General features: G+C 49.1%; 1 protein-coding gene and 1 pseudogene across 2 annotated transcripts in view; both read right to left on the bottom strand.

The window, feature by feature from the left end:
* The window catches only part of LOC131590140 (olfactory receptor 14C36-like), a 193965-nt pseudogene that overhangs the window by 141436 nt on the left and 32750 nt on the right, over positions 1–19779 (bottom strand).
* LOC131590205 (olfactory receptor 14J1-like) overlaps positions 14748–19779 on the bottom strand; it is a 7543-nt gene continuing 2511 nt past the window's right edge. The window contains exons 2-3 of one of the 2 annotated variants that reach the window (XM_058860148.1): positions 19135–19265; positions 14748–16082 (exon numbers count right to left, since the gene is read on the bottom strand). In XM_058860148.1, the coding sequence (XP_058716131.1) occupies positions 15127–16059 (933 nt within the window). In that variant the 5' untranslated portion in view covers positions 16060–16082; positions 19135–19265 and the 3' untranslated portion in view covers positions 14748–15126. Of the gene's footprint in view, positions 16083–17299; positions 17349–19134; positions 19266–19779 lie in introns of those variants that run through there. The other variant, XM_058860149.1, reaches the window with a different exon arrangement.

The following is a 19779-nucleotide window of genomic DNA, read 5'->3' as shown; positions in this document are numbered from 1 at the left end:
TGTTAAGAGGAGAAAAGGGTTCCTTAACTACCACTGTCCCTTCTGGTCCTATTGCTTCCCACAAGGGTGCCTGTAGTACCTGCTTTCTGCTCCGGGATGCAATCGGGCTACCTGGGGGTGTTGGGGCTGATGCCCCCTTAAAGCTGTCTGGAGGAGGTGGAGGGGAAATGGAACTTCCAGGTCTGGAGGGGTCAGAGGGGCAAATGGAGCTTCCAAGTGCACCTCTTCCTCCTCCTGCCTCCTAAAGGGAGGGCTGATTAAATTAGTACAGTTCTGTTCTTGCTGGGCTGCTGCTGGATAGGCCTTACTCAGCCTGATGCTCCTCTGGCCGAGGCTGCAGCTCCAACAGCACCGTTTGAGCTTCCCTTTGTTGGCCTGATTTTCTTTCTCAAGGGCCAACACCTAAGGACCAGAGGGGGCTTTGATCCCACAGTCCCTCTGCCATTCAGGATTATTCCAGAGGGAGAAAAACATATCACAACCCAAAAGCTCATCCCACTTCCCCTGGTGTCTAAGGAAAAGCATGAACTGCAGCAGGGTGTTGTACTCTGCTGTGCTACTGGGGGCCACCTTGCACCGTCATCCAGGAGATCCAACGGCCACCAGTGAGAACAATATTTTATTCAACTCTTTTTGTTCTCAGTGCCCCCAGTGCTTGTGATTTCTTTCCCATGTGCTAAGACACATCCCAGTGGGCTGGCTCTCAGTTCCTCTTTGCTCTGTTCTGCCCCCATTATCTTCTCCTTCTTGTCTTATCCCATTTCCACTTAAATTTTTCCTCACAATTTCTCACAGTCTTTTCCCACTCTTCTTTGTGCACAACCCAAGTCTGAGGCACAAAATGGGTCCTTCCACATACAAGCTTTAAGATCTCCGGCTCACGACCAACCTGTCCTCGCTCACACTGCAGGCACCCCCTCGGCTGTTGGGCAGAAGAGCAGTGCCAGCGTGGTGCACAAACCTTACACTGGAATAATACCCACGCAAAATGTTGTCCCTGTTGTGAGTGAAACACCCCAATACCACAAATACACACTATTCCTGGCATCCCTTCTGTTCCTTCTGGGATTTCCAGATCTTTAGGAGAGGGCTGTTCCCAATCCAAAGCTGTGATCTTTCCAGCAGAAGTTTGATAAACTCCCTCTGATAACACCCGCTCGTTCCCTCTATCTGTCCAGTGGTGCCCTGGGTTTACAAACTCCCAAGGCTCCAGGCCAAACCTCTGGAGCAGAGGTAGTCCTTTAATTTGCCTTGCCAGGCTCATAGCGTTCTTTCAGCCCTTCCACTACTTGTTATGACTAATAAGATTGAACACCCAGTGTATCCAACCCAGAAAGCGAAGGAAAGTTACCAGTGTGCTGGGGTTATAACTTTTGACACAAGAGAGCAGTATTGTTACAGAAATACACACAAATCACAAAAAACTCTGCATCATGACTTCTAAAACTATTGCAACCAAGGAGAAAAAGACAAAATTACACTCTTAACATCATGAACTACTCTTCTAGTATTCCTAACAATGTCTCAGCTACAGTCTCAGTCACTCACACACAACCAAAAGTCTGGACATAACACACTTCACCAAACAGCAGCATTAACACAGGGGTTCGTTCCAGCCACCCCCAGAATTGCCAGTGGCCAATCCCTTTGGTCAATGAACCCCTCTTTGCCGGCCCCAGCCGGTACCCTCCTGCCGGCCCCGCAATCAGCCCAAGCAGTCCCTGCACCGCTCACTGACCCATGGTCACTTGCAAGCCCACCTTACCCCAGCAGGGACGAGGCTACGCGCAGGGACGTCTCCCTGCGGCTCAGCAGCAGCCCTTTAGTCCAGACCCCCCGAGGCTGGATTATAATACAAACCGTTTGATCCACGGGCAGCAGGTTCCTCGTCTATCCCTGCGGTGAGCGCACGAGTTGAGGAGTACCCCGAGAAGATCCCGGGGCGCGCCTTGGGGAGTCCATCCCCCGTGTGCTCCCACAGGGGGATAGAGAGGACTCCTGCCTGCCTCCCCAAAACTGACACATGGAAAGACTCTAAAACTGCAGTAGTTTTAAAGTAGCTTTGATTATTTATTATTGACAGGCGCCCGGGCACACAGGGGATTGATCCTCCAAAGACGTGTGCAAATGTCACAAGGTGTACATTCTCTATTTATCCCCCAAGGTATTCCATATGCATAGGATTGAAAAATGTGCTTCATGCATATTCATTTCTTGGCTCCTCCCATCCCCATTCCATATGGTAATGAGCTCCACACCCCTCTGGGCATGCGCAGTTCACTCTGGTGGTCACTGAGGTGTCTTCAGGGATGAAGGCTCGGAACTGTCCAAACCCCTGGGTCAGCTCTGTCCAGCTCAGGAGCCTGAGGGCCTCTTTCATCTCACTGTTTTTTCTTTCCTAGAGCACTATTTTAAAATAGATGTTACAGCCACTATACAGTGGAGTAAATAATTTTGATTAAGACCTTTTTGTCGAGTCTTGATCCTAATCAATCACATCTATATGTATATAAATAATTCTGCATTATTGTTCTTCATGTTGAGGGACAAAATTGTGCAAAGGTTCAATTCCACCTGTATAATCCAATACACAGAAATCCTTTACAAATCCTGGGGCTGGGATTGGATCCAGCCACTCCCAGAACTCCTCTCACAGAAGGAGTTTAGAAATCCTGGGGGTCCTGTCTTGGGGAATCTTGGGGTGTAATTGGGGTGTTGGGGGTCCTTTCTGCACCTGGTGACCCAACAGGAGCTTCTCTAATAACCTTTGCCTGAAGCTCCCACTGTGCCCATGACAGGAGCCCCTGGCCGTGTCTGTGAACCCACTGGGCATGAACAGTGTTGGACTTCTCTGGGGGGGTCAGTGTGAGGGGGGGCTGGGGCAGAGTGACCAACGCAGTGACCTCACACAGCCCCCTCTGATGTCACAGCCTGCTCTGTGACGTCACACAACTGGTCTGTGATGTCACAAACCACTCTGTGATGTCACACACCCACATTGTAATGTCACAGCCACCTCTGTGATGTCACAGCCTGTTCTGTGATGTCATAGAATGCTCTATGATGTCAGACCTCCAACCTGTGATGTCACAGCCTTCTCTGTGACGTCAAACAACAGATCTGTAATGTCACAAACCACTGTGTGATGTCACACAGCAACATTGTAATGTCACAGTAAATTCTGTGATGTCACAACCTGCTCTATGATGTCACACCCTGCTCTGTGACGTCACACAACTGGTCTCTGATGTCACAAACCACTCTGATATGTCACAACGCCACATCGTAATGTCACAACCACCTCTTTGATGTCACAGCTGGCTCTGTGATGTCACAGCCTGCCTTGTGATGTCACACAACTGGTCTGTGATGTCACAAACCACTCTGTGATGTCACACAGCCACATTGTAATTTCACAGCCTGCTCTGTGATGTCTCAGTCTCTTCTGTGATGTCACAGCCTGTTTTGTGAAGTCATAGAATGCTCTATGATGTCAGACTTCCACTCTGTGATGTCACAGCCTACTCTGTGATGTCACATAACTGATCTCTGATGTCATAAACCACTCTGTGATGTCACACAGCCACATTGTAATGTCACAGAAAATTCTGTGATGTCACAGCCTGATCTATGATGTCAGACTGCCACCCTTTGATGTCACAGCCTGCTCTGTGACATCACACAACTGGTCTGTGATGTCACAAACCACTCTGTGATGTCACACAACCACATTGTAATGTCACAGCCTGCTCTGTGATGTCACTGCCTGCTCTATGATTTCACATCCAAATCTGTGATGTCACAGCCAGTTCTGTGATGTCATATGTCCACCCTGTGATGTCACAGCCGGCTCTGTGACGTCACACAACTGGTCTCTGATGTCACAAACCACTCTGTGATGTCACAAAGCCACACTGTTATGTCACAGCAAATTCTGTGATGTCACAACTGCTCTGTGATGTCAAAGACAACTCTGTGATGTAACAGCCTGCTCTGTGATGTCACACAACTTGTCTCTGATATCACAAACCACTCTGTGATGTCACACAGCCACATTGTAATGTCACACCCTGCTCTGTGATGTCACACAACTGGACTATGATGTCACAGAGCATTCTGTGATGTAACAGCCGGATCTGTGATGTCAGAGCCTGCTCTGTGATGTCACAACCATCTCTGTGATGTCACAACCTGCTCTGTGATGTCACAGCGCATTCTTTGATGTCACAGCCCGATCCGTGACATAAAAGCCTTCTCTGTGATGTCACTGCCTGCTCTATGATGTCAGACTCCCACCCTCTGATGTCACAGCCTCCTCTGTGACATCACATGGAAATCTATGATGTCACAGCCCACTCTGTGATGTCACACTCTTCTCTATGATGTCAGACCTCCACCTCGTGATGTCACAGCCGTATCTGTGATGTCACAGAGACAGCCCATGATGTCACAGCTGCTCAGTGACCTCACATAACCCACTCTGTGATGTCACAGCCCACTCTGTCACCTCATGTCACCAGATGATAAATTGTCTACCCCAGGTGAGCACACACTGCTCCTTCTCCAAACCCACTGGCCCATGGACACCACACAATGCCCATTGTGGAAGGAGGGGAACTGGAAGTTCTCCAGCCTCAGTGTCCTGCCAGCTCAGCCAGGCCCACTGGAACATTGGGCTCCAGCACCAGCAGGGACCAGCAGAGAGAGCCCAGCACAGAAGAATGCATGTGGAAAGGGGAGGGGAAATATGTTCATCATTTTGGGCTCATGATTACCATATGTCTGTTTAGTCTGGGACAATCAATGAATGGCTGTGTGCAAAATACAGAATAGAAACAGAAACTTCCCTGTGCTCAGCATGCCCGGCTTTGGGAGGAGCTGTCCCCCCGAGCATCCGGCCACATAAAGAATGCTGCTTCTCAATGCTGCATTGCTGCTGAGGAGTTTTTATTTTAGGGAATTTTGGGCACACTCCCAGTGCCAAGGAAAGCTGTGTCTGCTGCTGTTCACAAACAGAGAAGGGCTGCTGGGAGATGTGGTGGTCAGAGGCTGCCTGGGGTACAGTGACCATGGAATAATCGAGTTTTCAATATTCTGGGACAGAAGGAGGGGCAGCAACAAAACTTCTACACTGGAATTATGGAGGGCAGACTTTGGCCAGTTCAGGATGCAGATTTGGGCAGAACTGAATCAGGTACTGATTTTTGTAAGGGAAACAGCCCTTAAGAACAAAGGGGTCCAGGAAGGATGGACACACCTCAGGAAAGTAAACTTAAGGGGGAAGGAGCAGCCAGTCCTTGTGTGCCAAAAGATGAATCAGGGAGGAAAATGCCTGGCCTGGCTGGGAATGGAGCTTTTTCCAGGAACTCAGGGAAAACCACGGACACATCACCTTTGGACAGGGGGGCAGGAAACTCAGGAAATATTCAGGGATGTCTTTAGGTCTTGCAGAAAGGAAATGAGAGAGGTGAAAGCTCAGTTAGGACTTAACCTGGCTGCTTCTGTGAAGGAAAATAAAAATAATGTTATCAATACATTAATGGCAAAGGAGGTTAAGTAAGGACAACCCCCATTCCTTATTGGGGGAGATAAGGTTACCAAAGATGAGGAAGAGGACTATTGGGATCAGGGCACACAGGGCCAACTGAGTGGTGTTAGAAAAGGTATTTTATTGCATAGTCCATCAGTCTCAGGGAAGGGTGAGACACTTAAGGTGTTACATTCAACACCATCACCTCAGAAGCCACCTAAATTTTAGTTTCAATGTCTTTTATAAACTTTTAACCAATCAATAAGTTAGACAAACCCCAGCAGCATTTTCATAAACCAATCATCAATTGCTTCGTCTCACACGATGCTGCCACAATGTGTCTTTTCTTATCCAATCATAGAACTCTACAGAAACTTCCATTGCTGTATCTGTAATTTCTTACTGACTTCAGAACAGGTTATATGTGAAACTTCAAAATCTCTATTATCTTACTTAACATATTTATTCACTTCTAGAAAGCATATTTCTACTTGCTGAAAGCATGTTTCAAACATATTTTAACTTAAACAACATGCTTCTATTCTTACTTCACGTTTGTACAGCTTCATTGTTGTAAAGCCCCAAGCCTTCCCCAAGGTCTCAGGTCAAACTCTGCGTCCATCTCTGTCTCTGGGCCTGGATGCTCAAGGCCCTGAGAGCTCTCTGTGACTGCATTTCCCACCCAGCCCAGCTTGGGCTCCCCTGGCAGCTGCCTGAGGGTGCCCTGGGTGCCCTGGGCCAGAGCAGCAATAAAGAGATTGAACTGAGCTGGCCCCAGTCCTGAGCCCTGGGGACACCCCTGGATGTGGCTCCATTCCCCAGCACTCCTCGGGCCTGCCCATCCAGCCAGATTTTGAGCCGGGGAACAGATGCTGCAGAGGCTGTTGGATCAAGTTCCTGGGAGAAATCCCACAAGTTTGGGATTAGTGCAGCTGTGGCTCTGCACAAGAGAGCTCTTCAGCCACTTTCTCTCTTTTCCTCCCTCTGGCCATGGAGGCAGCTCGTGACTTCAGCGTGTGCCTCGTGCGTGCAAAGAGCAAATCTGTGCAGAATCGGGGCACGGAGGCTTTGGGGCATCTTGGCACCTGTGCTGGGCACAGAAGGTGTTTTCCATTGCACTGAAACTGTCTGCTGTGGAAAGTGGATGGAATATCCAGCAGAGGAATGACTTTTGTTTGGATGGAGCTGTGCCTTCCTTGCTTTGTTTGCTGACAAGGAATGAACATCCCTCTGTGTCTGGGGCAGCTCCTTCTGCAAGGAAAGCAGGTGGGAGTTGGAGCCAAGGAGCTGAAAGCTGCAGGCACAGCCTGGAGGGGAGGGAGCTCAGATTTGCACAAGGCTGCTCTGAGTGCCAGGGCTTGGATGAGGGAATTGGTGGGGTGGGGGTAGGGACAAAGTCTGATGGATTGTCAGCCATGAAGGGTCTTGATTTTCAGATCTATTCAGAGTGCAGGAGGAGGTGCTGGGGATCAATATCACCTGGGGATTGCTGATATCAGTGTATAAACAGAAAAAGAATAAATGGGGAAAAAGATCTTCTCTCTCTGTATTTTTTTAGTTTAATGTATTGTTACAAATGGAGTGAACACTTAGCCAAGTCCTGCCTATGCTCAGGTTTCTGGCAGTAGCTCTGTTTCAGGCCACCTGCACCCCAAATTGCTCTTGCTCCCAAGTTCTTTAGAATGGCCCATTAGGTCTATTAGAAAATGAATTATTTACTGAATGGACTCAAGATTAACAGCCAAGAGACTTTAAACAGACTGCTTCCTCCACAGGATAACCCAAAGAAGTGCTAGTGGATACAAACACAGTGCACAATCAAGTTACCTGTATTACAGCTCGTGAAGAGCTGGCACAGATTAGGAGTCAATGGAACTCAGCACCCAATTGATGGTGGAGCACACATGGAGCCCTTTCTTTCCCTCAGCTTCCAGAAAGGAACCACCAAGATGCATCCAGGCTTGGGACAGAAGCCCTGCCCGTTTCCAGGGACTATGCAGAAGAGTTGTGCTTTGTGCAAGTTCTGTGTAGCTTTTCTAGTTTGTCAAGTGAAGTGTGTGTCAGTCCAGAATCCAAGGCTCATCTCCCTTCAGGCTGCTCTCAAGGCAAGATGTTTCTGGCCAGCTGGGAACTGCAGCTCCCTGGCAGCAGAGAGAAGTCAGGACAGGACAGATGTCCGGCCTGGGTTATCTGCCCAGTTCCTGTGAGGGGGAGATGCCCTGAGTTCTGGCCCCAGCTGCTGGACAGAGCAGAGGAGCCCTTCTGTGGCCCAGGGGAAGTCCTGCTCCAGGAACCGCCTGGAACCAAGGGGCCCTTGTGACATTGGGATGCCTGATGGAGCCAAGGGACCATGGTGACACCAATGAACCTCCTGGAACCAAGGGGCCCTTGTGACACTTTGGAACTACAGAGACCATTGCTGAGTACGGAACCTCATGGAACCAAAAGCCCATTGTGACAGAGCAGGGCCTGGTGGAACCAAAAAGAGCATTGTGACACCGTGGGGCTCCATGGAGCCAAATATCCACTGGGACAGTGCAGAACCTCATGGAACCCAGGGGCCTCTGTGACACTGCAGGGCCTCAGTCAAGGAGTGCAAAGGTCTCAAACATTCCTTGCAGGGTTCTGCCTTGGGGAAGGGGAACCTCCTTGGTGGCACCTTGGGCTGGCACACACTTGAGGAGTGCGTCTGTTTTCAACAATGAAACTTAGAAGTTTTAGATTGCTTCAAAATAAAAAGGGAAAAACCTCTCTTTCCTGAGTGCAGGCAGCTCTCCAAGCAAAGCAGGTCCCAGCTGAGGGAGGACACAGAGGATGGGGTTGGGGAATGTGGAGCAAGGTTGTCCACACTGGCTCACACCTCAAGGCACAGCTTCTCTGAGCAGGCCAGACCTCCTGAGGAGAGACCCTGGGTCAATATCAATCACAGAATGCTGCAATCACCTCTGCTCCAAAGAGAGCAGCAGTAAAATACATCCTTTATAACAGGAATGTGCATTTCCTAGAAGCTGTTATAAATACATATTATAATATTGGCTTTTCACAAGGATGAAGATGAATGCTCTATGTATCACGTCCCAATGGCTTTGCTGTAACAGTCGATAGAGGATGTTTGAACTGTCTGCTCAGTTGGGATAACTCCAGTGAACAGATGATGGGGACCCTGCTGCTATCAACACTCAGCGGCTGTGCAAAGAAGGAGCCAAGGCCCAAATTCAAAGGTGAGAAGAAGAGGATTAAAACCACAAGCCAAGACACAGGCATGCTCTAAAAAGGCAGACCCAAGGAGTGGCCATGCTAAACAGTTCCTGGGAAATGTAAAGTAGTTAATGGCAAAGTTTGAATATGCATAAAGTCTATGAATGTGCATCAGGTGATGCAATAGAAATGGGATATAAAGGGTGTTTCCGAAACACCAGGGGTGCTCTTGGCAGAGGGCCAAGCACCCGGCCCTTTTAACCCTTTGCTTTATTGTCTTTGTCTCCTACTGACTTTCTTATTAAACCTTTCAAAATTGACCAGGAAAGTGAATGTCGTTTTTCACAGGTGCCCAGATGGGAAATTGAGACCCAAAAAGAAGAATTTGTCTGGAAAAGGAACAGTTTGGCCCAAAATTGGGGTTTTGAGCCAGAAAAAGGGGCAGTTTAGATGTAAAAAATGAGCGTTTGGATTCAAACAAATTGGGAGTGTGACTTTAAAGGTCAACCCAGATGAGCCAGTGAGGGCCTAAAAAAGTGGAATTTGAGTACTCAGGTGAGAAATTTGGACCCAAAAATCGGAATTTAGGCCAAACAATAGGAATTTGGGTGCCCAGATGGGAAGTTTGGAACCAAAAAAGGTGAGTTTGGGTGCCCAGATAGGAAATGTGGACCAAGAAGAGGGAATTTGTCTCCCAAAGGAACAGTGTGGAGCAAAATTTGGGGTTTCAGCATCAAAATGGACAGTTTAGATGTAAAAATGAGAGTTTGTTTTAAAAAAAAATTGGAGTCTGAAGCTAAAAAGTCAACCCAGGTGAGCCAATGGCACCCAGGGGGGAAATTTGTGGCAAAAAGGGGATATTTGGGATGACAAAGGGGAGTTTAGGCCAGGAAAAATTAGTTTGGGGGCAAAAAAGAGAATTTTGGCCTAAAAAAGGAAAATTTCGGTGCCCAAATGGGAAGTTTGCACCAAAGCAGGGAAATTTGGGATCTAGTGGGAAACTTGGACACAAAAAGCGATATATGGGTCCAAAACCTAGAAATTTGGGCTGAAAATAGGAGAATTGGTGTGCCCAAAAGAAGAGAAGTTGGGACCCAAAAGGGGGAGTATTGGCACTGAAAGGCAGAATTTGGGCCTAAAAAAGCAGAATTGGGGCGCTCAGGTGGGAAATTTGGACCCAAAAAGGGGACTCTGGGTCCAAGAAATGGAAATTTGGGTTCAAAACAAGAAGAATTTGGCTGCCCAGATGAGAAATATGGACACAAAAGGGGGAATTCTGCTCCCAAAAGGAACAGTTTGGCCCAAAACTGGGGGTTTCAGCAACAAAAAGGGGGAGTTTAGATGTAAAAATGAGAGTTTGGATTAAAACAATGGGAGTCTGATGTTAAAAGGTGAACCCAGGTGAGCCAATGGCAGCCAGGGGGGAAATTTGGGGCAAAATAGGGAAATTTGGGATGAAAAAGGGGATTTGGGCAGAGAAATGGGGAGATTACATCAAAAAGTCAGAATTTGGGCACAAAAGTGGGAATTTGGGGCCAAAAAAGAACATTGTGGCCATCAGGTGGGACATTTGCACTCAAAAAGTAGAATTCGTGCCTAAAAAGAGGGAAAAGGAGCACTCAGGTGGAAAATTTCAATGCCAAAAAGGGAATCTGGGTTCAAAAAATGGAAATTTGGACCAAAAAAAGGTGAATTTGGGTGCCTAGACAGGAAATGTGGACCCAAAAGGGAAAATTTGGCTCCCAAAAAGAACAGTTTGGCCCAAAACTGGGGATTTGAGCAGCAAAAAGGGGCAGTTTAGATGTAAAAATGAGAGTCTGGATTAAAACAATGGGAGTCTGATTCTAAAAGGTCAACCCAGGTGAGCCAATGGCAGCAATTTGTGGCAAAAGGGGGAGATTTGGCCTGAAAATGAGAAATTTGGGCCAAGAAATAGGGTGTTTGGGTCCAAAAAGGGGAATTTGGGCCAAAGAAGGGGGAAATTGGGCACTCAGGTGAGAAATTTGGGCCCAGAAAGGGGAGTTTGTGTCCAGGAAAGGAGAATTTGGGCCCAAAAAGAGGGAATTTGGGCAGCCAGATATGACAATTGGACCCAAAAAAGGGGGAATTTGGCTCCAAAAGAAACAGTTTGGCCCAAAACTTGGTGTTTGAGAAGCAAAAAGGGGCAGTTTAGGTATAAAAATGAGAGTTTGGATTAAAACAAATGGGAGTCTGATGCTAAAAGGTGAACCCAGATGAGCCAGTGGCAGCCAGGGGGGAAATCTGGGGCAAGAAAGGAAGATTTGGGATGAAAAAGGGGATTTGGGGCCAGAATAAAAGGAAGTTTGTGTCCAAAAAGGGAGAATTTGGGCCTAAAAAAAGGGAATGTGGGCGCCCAGATGGGAAATTTGGCCCAAAAAGGGGTAATTTGGAACAAAAAGGAGGAATTTTGGCACTCGGGTGAGAAATTTGGACCCAAAAAGTGGAATTAAAATGAGAAAAAATAGGTATTTGATTGCCCAGATGGGAAATTTTGACCCAGAAGGGGAAATTTCGTGTTAAAAAGGAGAGTTTTGGCCTAAAAAAGAGGAATTTGGGTGCCCAAATGGGAAGGTTGGACCAAAACAGGGGAATTTGGGATCTAGATGGAAACATGGACACAAAAAGCAGAATATGGGTTCAGAACTCAGAAATTTGGACCAAAAAGGGAGAATTGGGGTGCCCAAAAAAAGGGAAGTTTAGACCCAGAAGGGGGAGTTTCGGCACTGAAAGGCAGAATTTGGGCCAAGAAAAGGTTGACTCGAAGCTCCCGGAGTGGCCCGGCTGGCTCAGTGATGAGGTTTCTCTTCACTCCGGTTTCCAGCCAGCACATGTTTGTGGGGTTCACTGATTTTCTTCAGGAATTCGAGTCTTAGCAAGCGAGTAAAGAAATCGGGGGGGACTCTCTCCCTGGTTTGCATTCCACAGTTTATTTCTGTGAAGGGGAATCCAAAGGGCGAAAGACAAAGGATTTGGGGTCTGGGGGTCTCTTTTAACAGGGTTTCTCGGAGGGAGGGAACATCAGAGAGAGAAACAATTCTTTTTCTCAGCTGGTACATCTTACAAACTTTCTACAAATCAAGGTTACACACACCAAGATAAGAAATAACAGACAGCAGCTTCTTCAAATGCCCACCAAGGTGTAGGAGTATTCTCCAGAGAGGGGCAGAGGGGGAGAGAGGGGGACTTGGTTTCCTGGCAGCACAGGGGGGAAAGAAAGGGAAGGTAAGAATGCCCTCTCAGCTTCCACAGCTCAGAGGCATTCTGGGACAGGAAAAACAGAGTTACAAACTCCCGGGTTGGAAAGAAGGGTCTTTCTGCTGTCACCCCCGCGCTTTCCCGGCCTAGCGAAACTTCCAGCAGCTGGAAATGCCAGCAGGGTCTTCTCTTTACTCTATCCGGCCTCTCGCCCTGGAGCTGAGGAGAAAAACTTCAGTGACCATGGGAACCTGACTTCAGGTAAGCAACAGGAGAAAGAGAAGTGTGGGGGGGAATGACAACTAAAATAGGGGAAAAGATCCATTTCAAGCTATCAACTACTAACAGAAACTAACTTAACAACATTCTAACAACTTTACCACAACAAAAGGTGAATTTGGGTGCCCAGATAGGAAATGTGGACCCAAAAGGGAAAAATTGGCTCCTAAAAGGAACAGTTTGGCCCCAAACTGGGGGTTTGAGTGGCAAAAAGGAGCAGTTTAGATGTAAAAATGAGAGTTTGGATTAAAAACAAACAGGAGTCTGATGTTAAAAGGTCCCAGGTGAGCCAACGGCAGCCAGGGGGGAAATCTGGGGGAAGAAAGGGAGATTTGGGATGAAAAAGGGGATTTGGGGCAAGAATAAAAGGGAGTTTGTGTCCAAAAGTGGGAATTTTAGGTCCCAAAAATAGGAATTTGGGTCCTCAGGTGGAAAGTTTGTACCTGAAATGAGGACATTTGGCCCAGGAAGAGAGAATTTGGGTCTAAAAATGGGGAATTTGGGCAGTCAGGTAGGGTATTTGGACTGAAAAAGAAGAATTTGGGGCCAAAAATGGGGGCTTGGGTCCCAATAAAGGGGAATTTGTGTGCCTAGATGGGAAATTTGGAGCCAGAAGTGGGAATTTGCCTCCCAAAATGGACAGTTTGGCCCAAAACTGGGGGTTTGAGCCACAAAAAGTGTTCGTTTAGACCCAAAAAGGAGATTTTGGTTTAAAAAAATATTAAAGTCTGATGCTAAAAGGTCAATTCAGGTGAGCCAATGGCAGCCAGGGGGGAAATTTGAGGCAAAAAAGGGAGATTTGGGATGAAAATGGGGTTTTGGGCCCAGAAAAAGGGGAAATTAGGTCCAAAAGTGAGAATTTGGACTCAAAAGTGAGAATTTGGGGCCAAAAAAGAACATTTTGGGCACTCAAGTGTGACATTTGGACCCAAACAGGAGAATTTGGACCTGAAAAGGGGGAAATTGAGCACTCAGGTGGAAAATTTCAATGCCAAAAAGGGAATCTGGGTCCAAAACCCAGAAATTTGGACCAAAAAAAAGGGAATTGGGGGGTCCAGATGGGAAATGTGGGCCCAGAAGGGAGAATTTGGCTCCAAAAGGAAGAGTTTGGCCCAAATCTGTGGATTTGAGCCACAAAGAGGGGCAGTTTATACCCAAAAATGAAAGCCTTGATTAAAAAGATAATGGGAGTCTGATGCTAAAAGGACAACTCAGGTGAGCCAATGGCAGCCAGGGGGGAAATCTAGGGTAATAATGGGAGATTTGGGATGAAAAGGGGAGTTTGGGACAGAAAAAAATGGGAGATTAGGTGAAAAAGGGAAGAATGTGGGATCAAAAGTGAGAATTTGGGGTCAAAAAATAACATTTTGGGAACTCAGGTGGGATATTTGAACTCAAAAACAGATATTTGGGCCTTAAAAAAGGGAAATTGAGCACTCAGGTGGAAAATTTGGATGTCAAAAAGGGAATCTTCGTCCAAAAAATGGAAATCTGGACCAAAAAAAAAGTGAATTTGGGTGCCCAGATGGGAAATGTGGACCCAGAAGGAGGAATTTGGCTCCTAAATGGGACATTTTGGCCCAAAACTGGGGGTTTGAGCAACAAAATGTGCCAATCCGGACCGTAAAGGGGCAGTTTAGATCTAGAAAAAAAAGAGAATTTCTGGCCAAAATGGGGAGTAATGAAACCAGGAGCTTGTCATTAACTCATGTTAATGAAAGTGAGGACATGATTCTAACTTGAATCAGCCCCAGGCTGGATTTGGGGCTGAGCCCAGGAGCCTCAGGCACTGAGAGAAGGGTGAAGAAGCTGCTCCAGGAGTCCAAAGGCAAAGTCCAAGTCCCTTGGAGCATCAGTGGCCCCAGTGAGGGCAGGGAGTGGCAAAGGCTCCCCAGGGAGTGGGGAGAGCAGATCCTGGAGGCCAGGACTGCAGGGAGCCAAAGGCTGTGAGCAGGAACTGCAATGCTGAGCAAGCCCTGGCTGGCTGGAGGCAGCAGAAAGGCCAAGCCCTGAGCCCAGGCCTGGCACAGCAGGGCCTGTCCCTCACGGGGGGCTCGGGGCTGTTTGTGGGGCAGGGGGATGTGAGGGGCAGCAAGGACAAATGCCATCAACCTGTGGGACCCTGCAGATCCTCATGGAACCAAGGGCCAGCGGGAGCCAGCAGGGCCTGACGGAAACAAGAGGCCACTGGGAGCCTGCGGGGCTGCAACAGCCACAACACTCCAATGATGGCGGCAACCAAAGGCTCCTTGACTTGCCTTTGGTGCACGGGACAAACCCCCAGCAGATATTCTCAAGGGACACTGAGGCAAAGAATATTCTTAGTTGCAAGGGACCCCCAAGGACCAGCAATTCCAGCTGTCAAGTGAATGGCCCACACAGGCATTGAAGCCACAGCCTCGCTGATATCAGCACCATGCTCTGACCAACGGAGCTCAGAGGTGAAAACCACACAGAATTTTATTGGCAAAGTACAGAGAACCAAGGGACTTTGGCAAAGCATTTAATACAACATCTAGTTGAACATAAAACACTTTCCACAGCAGAAACTGCATTAAGTTAGCCCATTTAACCTGGAAACCTTTAACCCTTGAGGTGTTAAGGTACCCAAAATCATTCACTGCAGAGCCAGAGAAGTGCTGAGGAATGATCCTGGACACACAGGTCAGGGCAGGCACTTGTTTTTATTTAAATGCACAGGGAACAGACCTCTTGCAGGTCTTTGTGTTTCAAAAGAAAGGTAGATATTAATGTAGAAATGCAAAAAGTAATACTACAGTATTTGTAAATCACACAACAACAGTAGAAAAAGTTACCGATGAATAAATGCACAAACAGGGAATAATAAGGCTGAGATTCCAAAGAGTCACATTCAAAAGGCTCTGCAGCACAAATGAGAGAGTTTAATACTTGTGAAAATACAGAGTCATCAATTTTCTCAGGGCAGCCTTGAGCTCCTGGTTCCTCAGGCTGTAGATGAGGGGGTTCAGGGCTGGAGACACCACCGAGTACAGAACTGACACTGCCAGATCCAGGGATGGGGAGGAGATGGAGGGGGGCTTCAGGTTGGCAAAAATGCCAGTGCTGACACACAGGGAGAGCACGGCCAGGTGAGGGAGGCAGGTGGAAAAGGCTTTGTGCCGACCCTGCTCAGAGGGGATCCTCAGCACAGCCCTGAAGATCTGCACATAGGAGAAAACAATGAACACAAAACAAACAAAACCTAAAGAGGCACCAACAGCAATGAGCCCAAGTTCCCTGAGGTAGGATTTGGAGCAGGAGAGCTTGAGGATGTGTGGGATTTCACAGAAGAACTGGCCCAGGACATTGCCCTGGCACAGGGGCAGGGAAAATGTATTGGCTGTGTGCAGCAGAGCGTAGAGAAAGGCACTGGCCCAGGCAGCTGCTGCCATGTGGGCACAAGCTCTGCTGCCCAGGAGGGTCCCGTAGTGCAGGGGTTTGCAGATGGACACGTAGCGGTCGTAGCACATGATGGTCAGGAGACAATACTCTGCTGAGATGAAAAAGACAAACAGAAACACCTGTGCAGCACATCCTGAGTAGGAGATTTCTCTGGTGTCCCAGAGGGAATTGTGCATGGCTTTGGGCACAGTGGTGCAGATGCAGCCCAGGTCAGTGAGGGCCAGGTTGAGCAGGAAGAAGAACATGGGGCTGTGCAGGTGGTGGCTGCAGGCTATGGCACTGATGATGAGGGTGTTGCCCAGGAGGGCAGCCAGGGAGATGCCCAGGAAGAGGCAGAAGTGCAGGAGCTGCAGCTGCCGTGTGTTTGCCAGTGCCAGCAGGAGGAAGTGGCTGAAGGAGCTGCTGTTGGACATTTCTTCAGTCTGGACATGGTGGACTGTTGGAAGAAGACATTGAAAAGCTGGGACAGATTTTCTTGAGTGAATTCTATGCTATTTTCTTACAAATTTACTTAAAATTACTTCTCTTTCTTTGGGGTAATTTTTTTCAGTTCTTTTTAATATTTTTGAGCTCAAGTTTTCTGCTCAGTTACTGTTCCTTTCTGTGAAGGGGCAGAAATCGTCTTTCAGCATTGCTCTCAGCCTGAGCACTGGGGAGCCCAGAGGGAAATCAGGGCTCCCTGTGCCCCAGGGCACTCAGACCTGCTGGTCTCACACAGGAGCCCTTTGTTCATTACACCTCCCTCTGTTTCAGGGTGGCTAAACATAAAACATACTTGAAAAATAAAGCAGCCTTTTTAAAGGCTCCAATTTGAAAATAATTTTCCCTAGACATCTTTTTGTCTCTGTGCAGCTGGACAGGGAGGGATACCCAGGGCTGGGCTGGCTCTCTGCCTGGAGTTGTGCCTATTGGGAGCTGTTTCTCTCTATCCAAGCCTTGTCCCTGCCAGTGCTCCTGAGCCCAGCCCAGTCCTGGGGGCTCAGCTCTGCCCTGCACACCCCTCCCAGCACAGGCTCTGCCCAGGGCCATCTCCCTGCCAGCAGGGCCTTAAGGGCAGCTCAGACAAACAGAGATGCTGCAAGCCAAGGTGCTGCTGCTGCTGGCTGTGGCTGGAGGAGGCTGAGGAGGCACTTTGGGAGGGAGAGCTGAGGCAGCTCTGCTGATGCCCAGGGTGACAGTGCAGGAGTCTCAGTGACACAGACAAAGCTGACAGCCCCTTGCCCTTTCCTTTAGGAGAAAGCTGAGAGCAGCCCTGGCCATGCAGCACCATCTCCACAGCAGGAGGAATCTGCCCTGATGGGAGTCGCTCCTTCCCCCTCCAACTTCTCCCCACCACCCACGGGGAGCTCCCAGGCAGGCTGAGAGCTGCCCCTGGCAGGTGGCAGATGCCCTGGGCTGGCAAAGAGCCCTCAGGGCTGCAGGAGCTGCTCTGCAGGACAGCCCTGGGCAGCCCTGGCTGCAGCCCCAGCTTCAGCCCCTGCAGCCGTCCCTGGCAGCAGGAGCCGTCCTGCCCTGTCCCTCTGAGGGTGCCCAGGGCAGCCCCGCTCTGCAGCACATCCTCCCCAAACCACAAACGGCAGCAGAGCCATCCCTACAGTCATGTCAGTGCTGTCATGGGGCAGCTTTAGGAGATCCCCGCAGCCAGAGACTTACTGTGCCAGCAGTTGGGAGCATTTCTCCATGAAGAAGCTCAGGCTTGTCCTTCCAGTTGCTTTAAGGCACCCAGGTAGCTGCAGGCAGTGCCCTCAGCCCTGCTGGGCTGGGAGAAAAGCTGCTCATCAGGTGAAATGTCTTTTTGAAGCTCTTCTTGGTTGCCAGGAGCTGCCTCTGTGCCAGGAGCTTGGCCCAGCTCAGCAACAGCACCAGGATTTTAATGACCCTCTCAGGGCTTTGGTGTTGTTTCCACCAGACTCAGTCCCTGAGAGAGTGTTCAAAAAACTTCTCAAGAAGTTTAACTCAAAGTTAAATTGGCACTCCAATTTAAAGTTTCAATTCAAAGTTTCTTGAAGTTTTAATGGGTCCCACTGAGGGACACGAGTGGGAAAGTGTCCCCAGGTTCCAGGGAGAGCAGAACACTGCAGGCACTGATGACAGGTGGGGACAAGCAAGGGAAAGGTGTCTGTGGTGCTGAGCAAAGCTGGATGTGTTTCAGGAGTGCCAAGGGCCAAGGGCTGAGCCCCAGCCCCTGGCAAGGCAGATGCTGTCCCTCCCTCATTGCTCAGGGCTCTTCCCGGGGCACTGTGTCACAATCTGCAAGGTGGGATTCGTGATGTGGTTCTTTTAGTCGGTCTTAGAGTACAAAAGATTATCAGCAAGGGCTGCACAAGTTGCCTCTGGCAGGGCCTTGCAGCTGCTGCCCATCCCTGTGCCCTCTCCAGCCCAGGCTGCCCTACGGTGTCCATGCCCTGCGCCTCTGGCCCTGCAGGCTGTCGTCATCCCCTGGCTGCCCCAGCTCGCTGGCCCCTTCCTTTGCTGACAGCTCTGCGTCCTGCCTGCCTCTGCCTGGCCACACAAAGCCTTGCCCTTGATACCAAAAGGGTTCATTCAATTTTTACCGTGCCTGTGAAATTCTAGCACAGGAACAAGGCATGCAGGGCCTGCCTTCCCAGCAAGGATGGTTGGGAGACAAGAAGAAGACATCTGGCTCAAGGGTGCAGTGATGGGAAAAACAAGGACTGAATCTGGGAACTCGGGGTTTGGTTTTATGGAAGTGGGGAAATTGTAATACGCATTTAGCCTCTGTATAAAAGCAACACACTGGGAGAATCACATGTCCATGTCAGGTTAGGAGTTATCCCATGTTGGACCTCAGGCCTGAATAAATGATGCCCTCTTAAACACCAAATTAGTGTTAAGGAGACTTACTCTGATGTTTCAGAGCCTTGCTGATGGCGGGGCCTCACAGAACCAAGGAGTCAGCTGTGACACTGGGCAAACTCATGGAACAAAGGGTCCATTTTGACACAGCAGAACCCCATGGAACCAAAATCCATTTTGGCACATTGGGGCCACATTGAACCAATGGTCCATGGTGACACTGAGGAACCTCTTGGAACCAAGGGGCCCTTCTGACACAGCAAGGCCTTGTGGAACCCTGGTCCATGGTGACACCATGGAACCGCACAGAACCAAGGTGACCATGTTCTACTACAGAACCTCATGGAACAAAGGGCCCATGGTGACACTGCAGAACCAAGGAGACCATGGTGACACTATGGGGCATCATGGAACCGAGGGTTCATTGTGACTGCTACCAAAAATGGGAAAAAATAAAAGGAACTGCTTCACAGCAAGGGAACAGTGAGAAGCAGCATTCTTTATTCAGCCAGATGCACAAGGGGGAATAGCTCTTCCCAAAGGTGTGCATGCTGGGTACAGGAAAGTTCCTGCTCACGGACTGTATTTTACATCCATATCCACTGACTGTCACAGAATAAACATACATATGATAATCATTTCTCTGAAATCATTAACATATTTTCTCTTACCTTCACAGCTGTGTTCTTCTGTCCTGGGGGTCTCTTTGGTGGTCCCTGGTGCTTGGTGATGCCAGAGTCAGACCTGACTGCCCGGTGAACTGGTAAAAGTTGGCACAACTGGAGCTGGTCGCTTTCCAATTCTTCTTACACAACGGGCATGCTGCAGTTCCATGGGTCAGGGGGTTTTGAAGAACAAAAACTGTGTGTGCTCACCAGCTGGAGATGGTTTTTCATCTGGTAACATCCCCCCTTGGAGGCTTGTGAAGCTTCTCTTCAAGCCTTGCTAAGCCTCCCATCTGTGGTGTCTGCTGGAATTCAATGCCCTCCCCATCCCACAGCAGCCCTGCCTTTCCCTCCTGCAGCCTTGGTCTCCAGCACAGCCATGGAGGCTCTTTGGGCTCTGGACTTTTCCTGCAGCCACCAAGGGCAGCTGAGCTCTGCCCTTGCCACAGCCAGCCCTGGCCAGCACAGGCCATGCTCAGCAATTCCTTGTCTGTGCCTGGCCTTGCTGCCAGCCCCGGCAGCGGCTCCGTGGCCCCTTTGTGCCCCGCTGGCCCAGCCATGGTGCCCCAGCCCCTGGGCAGGCCCAGCCCAGGGCAGGAGCATTGCGGGTGGGCACGGCCCCTGTGCCGTGGTGCCCACAGCAGCCCTGGG

Source organism: Poecile atricapillus, chromosome 32 (genome assembly GCF_030490865.1).
Source record: "Poecile atricapillus isolate bPoeAtr1 chromosome 32, bPoeAtr1.hap1, whole genome shotgun sequence".
Taxonomy (NCBI): Eukaryota; Metazoa; Chordata; class Aves; order Passeriformes; family Paridae; genus Poecile; species Poecile atricapillus.
Note: the sequence above shows the minus strand (reverse complement) of the source record. Positions and strands in the feature narration are given on the sequence as shown.